Below are 11431 nucleotides of genomic sequence, written 5' to 3' on the forward strand. Positions count from 1 at the left end.
ACCAAAAACAAAATTCCAGAGGTGAAAATTTATGAATAATTTTTAATATGCACAAGTTAAACGGGATGACATGTAGTTGCAGTGACAAATTCCTCGGAACCACCCACCTTCCCTGAAGATCATGATTTATTTTTCTGCTTCATCGCTCGATATAAGTCCACAGCTCTTAGTCGTTCTGCTTCCAACATTCTTCTTTGACCAGGAAGTAACATTTTCCTCTTCTGGCTGAAATCAGTAGAAGCTGTCCCACTTGGGTTTTCTTCTGAGTTTTTATTTAATAGTTTCAGCAGGAAAAGATCTCTCGCACCTGCCTATTTGTTAACAAAAAAGTAAAATCATGTTTTATATGGATTTCAGTTCATAGTAAATAATACTCAACTTATATTACAATTAGCTATACTAAATACAATTGAAAAAAAGGGTAAATTTTATTTGCTTCAATAAATTATGTCAAGATGTTTTCGAAAACTAATAGCATTGTTTAACAGCAAAAACTTGTAAATGGTAAATTTTGTATATCTACATATTGCCATACATCGATGCTTGTTAGATTAAGACTGATTTAAATTTTTTAAAGCTACTAATTAAAATGATAAATTGATGTTACACAGCAAAAATTAGAAATCTTCATGAAACACAAGCACTCAGAAATTGATTCACGAACCTTAGATTGAATAGCCTTTTTTGGCTTGAAATTCAGCAAAGGAGGCTGTAAAGCCACTTCTCCAAACTTAATGTCCTCTAAAAAATGGTAATCAGAGTATAAAATGATAAATTTATAGTTAATTTATCAATCAATATTAAAATGCAAACATGGAATATAATTGAAAACAAATGCACAAAATGTGACGTGCTTAGGGTTCAGCATTATATCTGCTGCATTTTATGCACGATTGGCATGTATTTACATTCTGCATATTAGTTTATCGAAAAATAATCCTGCCTAGAACATCTTCTCAAACTTTTAATGGAGCCCAACATCAATTTATTATCTCTTTCAGACTAAAAAATTAAATTAAGCTCCATTTTTGAGAGCACTCTTTCTCTCTCACACACACACAAAGTGCAGATAAAATAGGTATCACAGTAGAACCTTGATTACTCAAACATAACTGGAATAAGCCAAACAACAATCAAATATGCACTAATTTAAAGGTCCAACATCATCTACACCAATTGTGTTTGAATATACATAGGAATATCAAACAATTTTATCATGCATGATAAAACTTGATTCTTCATGCTTTTGAAGAATCACCCAAAAGCATAATTGTTTCTTATTTGGAAAGAAAATTTCAGAGAACTAATTTCGAATGAAGATACAGTAGATTGAGCCTCAATTATTCTATTTTGAATTGTCAGGGTCGATTTATACAAAGATATATAACACATAGATTAAAATAATTTAAAGGTATTAAAATTTGAGAACAACATAGCTACCTTTCTTGAATTTTTCATCATCCTCATCCTCTGAATGCGACTTCTTCTTCTTCATCTTTTTTTCTTTTTCTTTCAAGCGTTTGCGCTTCCTAAGAGACAACGAATATGTAGAAGCATATACTCATTATACAAGATCATCACTCAAGGAAAATATATATATCGGGTAAAACAGAAATCCACGTTTCTCAGATCTGAGGATGTAAGTTGTATTTGACCAATGTTGAGATATATCATGTGCAAATTTATAAATGTAACAAGTTCCTTCTTTAGAACAAAAGAGAAAAAGTGGGAAAAATGGCAAAAAATATTTGAATGTCTCTTAATTTTGAAATTAAACAACTCAGCAGTTATTTTTTGCTTGTAGTGTTGTGTGTGAATATTTTAAATGTTGCACGCCTGATTGCTCTCTGTAGAGGGATCAGCTCACATTTGCGCTGTGAAGTTAGAAAACCACAACCAACTTGAGTAATGAAATTGGATTTTTTCCCTTCAAATTTTATGCTAATTTGTAGCAAAAGCCTAGGTCAATATTACAATAAGCCTAGGCAAATAAGACATACTAAAAGATGCAGAGAAACCAAAAATAACAATATTAAACAAAATTTCAAGATAATATCACAGATGTCTCAAAAATTAATACAGTAGACTCTCATTGGTAATCCGGCATATGTCAGACCAGGAATAGGCCAGATTACCAAAAACGTTTGATTGCTGGAAGGTCTATGACAAAAAACAATGCATTAAAATTATTTAAAGCACTGTACGCCCCAGATTTTTATTAACAAAACACACCATTTTAAGTCACAAATGATCTGAAGTTTATAAATGAATTTAGAATATTGTATTTTTATAAATTTATTGAAATGAGTTTGCACAATGAATTCTGTGCATTTCTTTTCAGAAAAAAAAAAAGAAGCAATTATACTTGGTAACTGTATTATTCCATTGGAGTAAAAGAACCAGGGGGTTGCACAGGGAGCATATTCCTTGACAAAATCGACCAACTTCTCCCCCTTCTCAAGCTTTTTAATAATCATATCTTTTTTTAACAAGCCAGCGTTCCATGCTTTGTTTCAACTGCAATGACATGAAGACACGAGAAACAGCAGAGATGCAGATGAGACACTATCACTAATGAAAGAGACTGAGAATCAAATTGAAGCAAAGACTGAACTGTATAGACGAGATGGGTAGGCCACAATACAGAATATTGTTTGGAATTCTTTTTTCGCAGACACATGCAGAGACGTGGCGAGACATTTTTCATTTCTGTAAATCCACAAGAAGCCAACAACACCTCATACATAAGCATTTACAGGAGAACATATCATATATAGTCTCCCTTGAGGTCACACATACACATAGCGTATGCAGTTAAAAAAAAAATTATCTTCCTCTTTGTTTGTCTTCATGTTTTTATCTTGATCGTGTATTTGTGGAGCATGTTTATACAAATACCGTATATACTCGTGTATAAGCCGAGTTTTTTTGTGGAAAAATTCGTTCAAGTCGGGGAGTCGGCTTATACTAGGGTCAGTTTCTGATGACAAAATATCGACCCCTGCAATCAGTAGTCATTCTTGTAGGCGGCATTATTGGTACGAGATATGTTCAAACCCCACAGAACCAATAATGTCAAAGCCGAGGCAAAGAAATCGAAAATATCATTGGCTTTAATACCAGGTGGGCTAACGTCGATTGTACAGCCTTTAGATGTGAGCATGAACAAGCCTCTCAAAGACTATTTGAGAAATTTGTGGATCGAATGGATGAGTTCCGATGATATAAAAAGTGGTGCCTTGAAGAAACCTTACGTTGGTGTAGTGTGACAATGGGTACATGAGGCGTAGAATTCTGTTTCTGCCGAAATTATCATCCGATCCTTCAGAAAGTGTTGCATCAGCAATGCGATGGACGGAACTGAAGATGATATCCTCTTTCAAAGTGACAATGGCAGCCCAGATGAGGATAAAAACGAAGATACCGCATCCCCACGATGATCTGATGGATTAGGGTGAACTTGGGGACTCAAAAGAAACGGATTAAAAAGTTTGAATCATTTTCTATCGTTAATTTCCGTAAGATATTCATTTTGCATGAAAATATAAAAAAAAATTTCTCTAAAATGCACAGATTTTTTGGGGGTCGGCTTATACATGGGGTTTCAATTTATTGCGGTTTTGGTGGTCCTGAAGTGGGGGGGGGGGGTCGGCTTATACACGAGTATAAACGGTATGTTTTTCCTGTAAAAAAGTGGTCCAGCGAGAACAAAATAACTGGCAAGAAAACACCAGATTACTGGACAGGCCACATTATCGAGAGTCCACTATAATAAATCGCTATGTATTAATTCGCTTTCATCAGATATAATGCTATTTGAGTTTCATTGGCATTTTTAACCATTTTGAGGAATAAGTTGTTTCACACTAGTTGCCAGCCTAGGTCACTCCTACACATTCAGAGAAAATGCATCAGTTCTTTGCTGTATGTCAATCAAAACATGCTAGTAATTTCTCGATTCCCAAAGATTTTGTAATTCATCATTACTACCCACCCCCCATCTAGTGAACTTTTCTGAATGTTTGTTGTTGAATATCATTCAACGTACAAATTTTATTTACACAAAGACAAACGAATGCTTACTTTCTTTCTGAAGGTTCGGCATCTTCTTTGCAGGGAAGAAACTTAGCCTCACCACTCTCTTCGTCTCGAATTACTTCGCCATCATATTTCTTTCCGATCTCAGCTTCTGCAATAGCCCTATCAGCCATTGCTTGAATTCGATCAAAAAACTGCTGTCTCGATTCTCTTTTCTTCTGCACAACTTTCTGAGGAATCAATTTTTGTTTGCTGCTTGTTCCAAATTGCTTTTCGTCTCCCAAATCACTCGAGACTATATTTCCAATGGCATGAGAAGAAAAATATATTTTCAATCAGAAAATTCCTTGCATAGAAAAGCAAAAAAATGATAGCATTTTTAGCTGCTACCTGTGATTAAACTTTTATTTTTGATGTGGTTGAAATGAAGTCGTGTGGCATTATACAGGCTGTGTGTGTGTGTCCCGAACTGCACTGATATCTCTGCGACCATTCATTTAGAGGAAACATGCTTTTAGTTACAAAGTTTTTAAATGACGGTCATATAAAAAATTAAGAAATTAACTTTTTATACAGTCCCAGTGAGCTGAAATTTTTAGTTATTCAAATTTAGATCCAGTTCTGTGTGTAAAATGCCATTTCCAAAACATTTCATATTTTTGAATGCAATATTTAATGAGATTACAGAATGAACTAAACCATTTTTTTAATTCACAATAAATAGCGATTAGATGTTTTTGACAATTACAGAATTTTTACAACTTTGAATTTGATTTACGTTTCCCAATTCATGAACCACACCTTCAATCATTGGCAAGAAATGCTGAAAACTTCAATGCCAAATATCACTGTTAATATTACATTTAAAAATATGCAATTTTTTGTGAATGACTTCTCAGAGCTGCATTCACATTTCACTAATTGGAAGTTTTAGCACACGGAAAAAATTATAATTTTTCTACTTTTTTTATGAATAAGCACACTTTGGGAAATTTAAGACATAATACAGTGAATCTTGTCTAAGACGGGCTTTATATGAGATGGAACATGTCTTGAAGGGAACAGAAAATTAGTATTTTTTCAATCATCGGGAAACCTCTTTAAAGTGGGAACGGAAGGCATATTTATATTTAGTCTATTTGTAGATAAAAAAAATATCTTGCTAAAACAAAGAATTTTTGGCCAAGTAAAAGTTTTTGCCCTTCTGATGGGAGGAAAGTTAAGTCGTTCTGACCTCCCCTTTTTGTTAGGGAACTTTCACTTGGAAAAATGATGAATGTTTATTATCTATCTAAAATGGTACAAGGAGTTGGGCTTGAGTGGAAGCAGATTTATTAAAAATTTTGTAAAAGCTTGTTTAGCTTAGAAATTGCATTTTCTGGATGTTATGCTGAAACTAATATCTGCAAAGAAAAATTAAGTCTCCTCCAGTAATCGAACCTGGATCCTCTTGCATACCCGGACAAGTGCGCTAACCAATATACCCGATTAATTTCAATTCCTTATAACACGCATTAGTCTCATGGAGCACTGAGTGGAGACATAGATATACTCAGTATATTTCTGTCCAAAAAAATACCAGCTTGTTTAGCATTTCATTAATAATGGAAATGGTGGCTTTTGTTAGAAAATACTTCCGTTTCTCAATTTTTTTCAATAATTTTGGAAAATAGACAAGAGAGACTGAATGATTGTTCACAATTTAGCGATACAGTATTCTGGCTACCACAGAGGTTTTCCATTCAGTGTAGAGATTGCCCACCAGCCACAAGAAACGTGTATTGAATTTAAACAAAAAATGGATGGAGTTCATAGAAGCAGAAAAAATAATTAAAATTTAAGTGTTACAGAGATGTAGAATCTTTCTTTCACGAATGTAATTCGTTGTTGATATTGTCACTATGTTTGAAAAGGCATGCAATTTCTCAATCAGAAGTGAACATTCATTCTATTGAGGAGAATGTATTAACACATTAAGTATAAAGTACACATTAAGTTTAAATGTATGGTAATTTGAAACAGCAAACGAAAAAATTCAAAATAATAAAATATGCATGTCTCTGTTTAATACTTGTTATTTATAGAAGTTAGGGTGATTTTTTCAAAATTTAAGTTTCACAAAACAATAGACGCATAAATCACTGCATACATTTTTATATGTGCACCTTTATAAAACGGAAACTTGTCTGGAACGAAAATAATTTCAGTCTCTTGACCTTCCATTTTACACATAATATTTCTCATAATAAACACTTTGCACATCATCTGAAAATTTTTTGTAATTCCTCATAATGCCTATTGTCTTACTTATTGCAACTTATCACCAGAGTCTAAATTACTTCCTTACTCGTATGAATGTAAAAAGTATAGATATGCTTCCTGGGCACCCAGTAAGAGTTTTTTTTCTACACACGAAGGGAGCCAACCTGAAAACACCAGACTAGCGCACCACCGAATTATAGAGTGTACTACATTTACTATTGGAAATTACATAATACCAGATCTCTCATTATCACTAACTCTTAATGCACCTGTAGTCCTTGAACTGTGCTTTTGAGAGAAAGGGGAAGGGGCCCTCTGCTGAGATGATCAAGTTTGTAAACATTACATAAAAGCCCCATGTAAGACATATGGGCCAATACCAAAAAAAATGTACAAACCATTTACAAGCCAAGTAGATGGTCATAACGGAAAAGTACCAATTTGAATAAGTAGAGCGAAAAATTAAAAAATTCCATTACAAAACATGATATGGTACTGCAGCAACGTAATACTGCAAATACCACCCATGGCAATTTATTCGCTGTTGCAATGGTAGTTTTATTATACCCACATTGTTCTGATAAACATACATTCAGTAAATTTACTAAAATCTTTTTAATTTTTTTGTGTTTCAGTTGTAAACCTTAGTTTGGCATTTAGTACCGCTAATGCTCCTTAGATTAATGAAGTATGCATATTGCTACTATTTCTAGTACAAATATTCAATCATCACACTTCACTTTTGAAATATAGATGGCAGCACTGAAAATCAGACACGACACTATATATGCACTCAGACTTTTAGGTACACAATCACACTTCTGGCACAACTCACTTGGCAGTAAATTGCCCATAGCGATATACTGGAGTTGTGCTCAGTTTGAAAGAAAGCATATTTTTCCAATCACTGAACATGAAAGAAAAAGGTACAAAACATAGTTTTTGTATTTCATATTGGGCTGGTGATAATTAGATAACATTGAAAGCAATTATTTTATTCAGATTCTTTTATTTATTCAGAATTTTGTGGACAGTGATATCGGTCCTCTAATGCATCATATCTTCTCATAAAACCTTGCTTTTTCCAGGTGTGCCAGAAATGGACTAGTATTCATCATTTAAAGAAGCTTGTGTCCCTTGATTTTCGCGGCATGCCGCTGATGCAAGGGAATACTGTAATAATAATTTGAAAATTCACTTCAATACACTGAAGATTCCCGTACCTACTATTCGACCATTTGGCTTCTTCTTTTTTGTTTTCTTGTTTTTCCACTGGTTTTGCTTCACTTCCTTTGTGACACCAATGAGCTTTTGCATGGCCGCAGGAATTTCTTGTTGATCAAAGTCTAGCTCTTCTTTGCTTGGGGGTTCATTTGGTAGACGTTTGCTACATAAATACATTGAAAAAAACCAAAACATTATTTTGATTATATTTAATTCTATTTTTAAAAATGGTGTAGGGTGACAATGAAACGATAGATGCCAAAATTATCAATAAAAACTATACAAAAAATTTGATTTTTTTCCAGCAAAAAATGAAATACAAGTCAACATGCAGTGTCTTTGTCTCTCTCACTATAAGATGTTACTTCTAGACATGGCCCCCCCAAGGGGCTGACAGGGCTCCAGCCCAAGGCGATTCTAATTTTTTGCTTTTTCATCCTATACATTTATCATAAAGGTACCCATGAAAGTGGTCTGGGAGAGGGGGGCCCTGCACCAGGATGTGGGGGCTATGCTTCTAGGTACCTGTAGCCCAGACTGGGGCAGCTCACTTACCTGCCACCCGAGTGAAAAACCTCACGTGCCAGCCCCTAAAGCAGTGGTTCTCAACCTTTTTTGGCTTGCAGAGCACCTTCTGGTATATAGTATGTATGGCGGAGCCCCGTAGGCCTATTTTTTATTTACTCATCAAAGCTACTGATTTATTTTTATTATTCAAACATATTAATAATTTTTTTTTCAAATCTGATGTTTCTTCATATTTTCCTCGAGCGGCTGCAGAGCCCCAAGGGCTTCGCAGAACACTGGTTGAGAACCGCTGCCCTAAAGACTACCCTGGCAAGTAACAGCCTAGGTGACTCTGGGATAAACGCGATTGTTTTAAAACAAAGTTACACATCATTGTTCACTGTGTGAAATAAGCATGACCATACGTCCTGACTTTAAAGAAACTGTCACGTATTTTAGTTCCGAATTATTTTACTGCTTAATTACGTCACATAACGTGACCCTCATTAAAGCTCTTATCAATGAGCCGTCATTACAATGGCCCCACAATCTGCAGCAGATTCCAGGGCCAAAACTAGAGGAGGGGGCAACTGTCCCAGGCAGTAATTTTAGGTGGGAACAAAGAACACAGTTATAAAATTATCAAATTTTAAAGTTGTAGGGACAGCAAAATAATATTTGTCCCGGGCTGCAAAAATCTTAGTTATGACCCTGAATGAATGAACGGCAGAACTTTGCCACTGGACTTATCCCGTTGCCGAGATCTCTTCCAGCCCAGCTTCGTGGCAGAGTCTGGAACGCTTTATTTTGTGTCAAAAAAAACAACAACATACAAACTTTTACAACATATAGTTATGACCCTGGCAGATCTCCCAAGCTTGCCCTCTATTGTTATTTGTAATGTGAAAAAATGGAAAAAGAAAATGAGAATTGTTCCTTGATTGGAGTTGTGTCAATGCCCCTTCCTATGAGGGCGAGCCTCATAGGAAGGGGCATGATTATCACATTACATTCCCCAAAGCAGAATATGCCAAAATCTGTGATGTACATCGCAGAACAATCAATTCTACTACAGAACAATCTGGAAGAATTTTAAGAAAACACTATTATGGGAACTTTTACTGCAGAACATTTCCAGTCAGTCGAGGGCTCGTTGCAGAACAATGCAAAACATTTTGCTTTGGGGCTTACATTCATCCCTTAAAGAGGAATTATAATGAGGCACATCTTTTATTAAGATGCCAGAGTCGGGAAAGAAACCAGATTTTTCCTTTGTGTTCCAGAAAAAATTACTGCAAACACCAAACATGGCCCCCGCTGTCCCTTGTGGGATATAAGCAGGCTACCTTGCGGCTGGGCCATGCTGGAAAAAAAAAAAAAAAACCCACCGTAAGCCACAGGGCCCAACCCCGCCGAGGCCCCCATCGCCTCCGAATCACGGCAATCACATCCGCAAAAATCACCCCCCCCGGAAACCCCCGCCATGGAGCTCGGGCGGATCGCCCGCAAGAGGCCAACGAAAACATTCCGAGCCATCCGCCTTCATCACTGTGCTGTGTCCCCAACCATCAGCCAATCTGCAACACCAACTTCTCTCATCTTGTCTTCTGTTGGAAGGGTTTTTTAGGTCCGAATCTGAAAATAGAACATGAAAAACGGGATACACATGTACAAATTCAGGTCCAATGAACTATAAATATGTGAGTGGGAATTATCAATATTGATCAATTGCTGGTATTAATAATATCACAAGGCTGAAGGAGCCGGGGGGACTTTCCATTGCCAGTTAGAGACTTATTTAGATATGGATATTATAGACCTAATGACGAGATCAAGTCCGGAGAAAGTACAAAGTTCACTTGAATATACAAGGTTCAGTTGCGCACTAGTGGATTCACCGGCGGTATACATTCGAATACATGAATATATTGATGAAAAACAATAATTATGGCGTTTCGTATAGCAGTTGAGAAAGTATATATAATACTTTAAAAATATAAGTTATTTTATTTTTTACGTACAGTAAAAAATTACTGGGGGGTGGGGTGGGCACAAAATACACACTTCTCTTCCTCCCCACATTGTGACAAAAAACATTCTTATTTCTGGTATTACGGTTCCAGGCCCTGTACGCTCCCTCAAGTTTTCTCAACGTGTTCGTTGTCAAAGTACTTTAACAATGAACTCAACCACATATAGGCCTATGATTCAAAAGGGTTATGTCATGCAAGTTTTTACTATTGCAAGTTGAAAAAAAATTTAGCGTCTAACTAAAGCCTAAATTGCCGCCCTTTACAACCTGCTCTCCTCGCACCCTCGCTTAAGCCGCCCCCTGGCGCAAACCTGTATAATGAGGTATAATATTTAGATTTTTTCGTCATTCGTGTCTCAGCGAAAACCTGTGTATTACATAACTGGGATGTAAAAACACACGCTCACATTGCAAGCAAAGTTACCCCTAGTTTAACACGAGCTGATGATTTATAACTACACTTCTAAAGACATTTATAATGAAAATAATGTTTTGTGTGCATGTACTACTTTAGTATATGCATACGTGGTGGAATGAGAACAAGCTGAATAACAATAATGAATAATATTATTAGGCTAAATAAGGAATGATACCCTTTTTTAACTTTAGCTGGTCCTGTGTAACATGGATCAACAAATTTCAGCTTCTTGTGGCGACGAGTTTTCGTGATCTTCCGTCCCATTTCTTTTTACCCACGTGTTGTTTGTTTACTTTGTCTATGATAAGATACGATACAACAATAATTATACAGGATTTCTAGCAACTAAGACCATACCCCGTTTTGTTTCAATGACATTTTTGTTGCCGTATCACTTCATGCTAATTTTTATGATCATTAGGAGCGTGTGTGTGTGTGTGCTGCTCTCTACAGAACGTGCGCAAAAGCTTTTTAGGTGGGAGGAAACACAACCGCGACTGGAAACGAAAATTACTCTGTCATCCGGAGAAAGCGTAAATTTTAGGGCATCCTCCTGTCCTCCCCCCAGTTGCGGCCATGCACATGGGCCCCCATATCCTAGAACACGGCCCCTACTCTGAGAGTTTTTGCGGGCCGCTTTATGATGAATTTATATCGTGGAAAAACAAAAACGATGAGAATCATTCCGGGGCCCCAGGGCTGCAGCCCTGTCAGCCCTATCCTTGTGGAGGCCATGACCATGCACCCCCTCCTGGAGCTGGGAGCTTTTGCCGTCCCCCTAGCGTGGGCGGAGATACGATGGGGGGCATGTAGGGCATTGCCCCCCCCATCGTGAAAGGTGGAGAAGACTGATCTAATGTATATGTGAATTGACATCATCATCATCATCATCGTGCGCCCCCCCCCCCCCCCCGCAGACTCTCAAGTCTACCTCCACCTAGGCTAGACTT

The 11431-nt window shown here is 36.6% G+C and overlaps 1 protein-coding gene across 1 annotated transcript; it reads right to left on the bottom strand.

Annotated features, from left to right (window-relative positions):
• Nucleotides 1-22: 22 nt before the first annotated feature.
• On the bottom strand, nucleotides 23-10981 carry LOC149090237 (coiled-coil domain-containing protein 137). Its single transcript, XM_089233186.1, has 6 exons — nucleotides 10657-10981; nucleotides 7524-7687; nucleotides 4084-4333; nucleotides 1441-1529; nucleotides 665-741; nucleotides 23-311 (listed from the first exon to the last, which is right to left on the bottom strand). Exons 1-6 carry the CDS (start codon nucleotides 10743-10745, stop codon nucleotides 120-122), a joined length of 861 nt encoding a protein of 286 aa, XP_089089312.1. The 5' UTR covers nucleotides 10746-10981; the 3' UTR covers nucleotides 23-119.
• Nucleotides 10982-11431: the final 450 nt, after the last annotated feature.

This window comes from Pholcus phalangioides, unplaced genomic scaffold (assembly GCF_987345545.1).
Source record: "Pholcus phalangioides strain wild (caught in Gottingen) unplaced genomic scaffold, Ppha-v1.0 ptg000001l_1, whole genome shotgun sequence".
Taxonomy (NCBI): Eukaryota; Metazoa; Arthropoda; class Arachnida; order Araneae; family Pholcidae; genus Pholcus; species Pholcus phalangioides.

Excerpts from the sequence above, each read along its gene's own strand:
- LOC149090237 (XM_089233186.1), bottom strand. The coding sequence starts at position 10,745 with ATGGGACGGAAGATCACGAAAACTCGTCGCCACAAGAAGCTGAAATTT. Across the intron at positions 7,688-10,656 it reads CCAGCTAAAGTTAAAAAAGG|CAAACGTCTACCAAATGAAC; the intron begins GTATCATTCCTT and ends GTATTTATGTAG. Across the intron at positions 1,530-4,083 it reads GCCGAACCTTCAGAAAGAAA|GAAGCGCAAACGCTTGAAAG; the intron begins GTAAGCATTCGT and ends GTTGTCTCTTAG.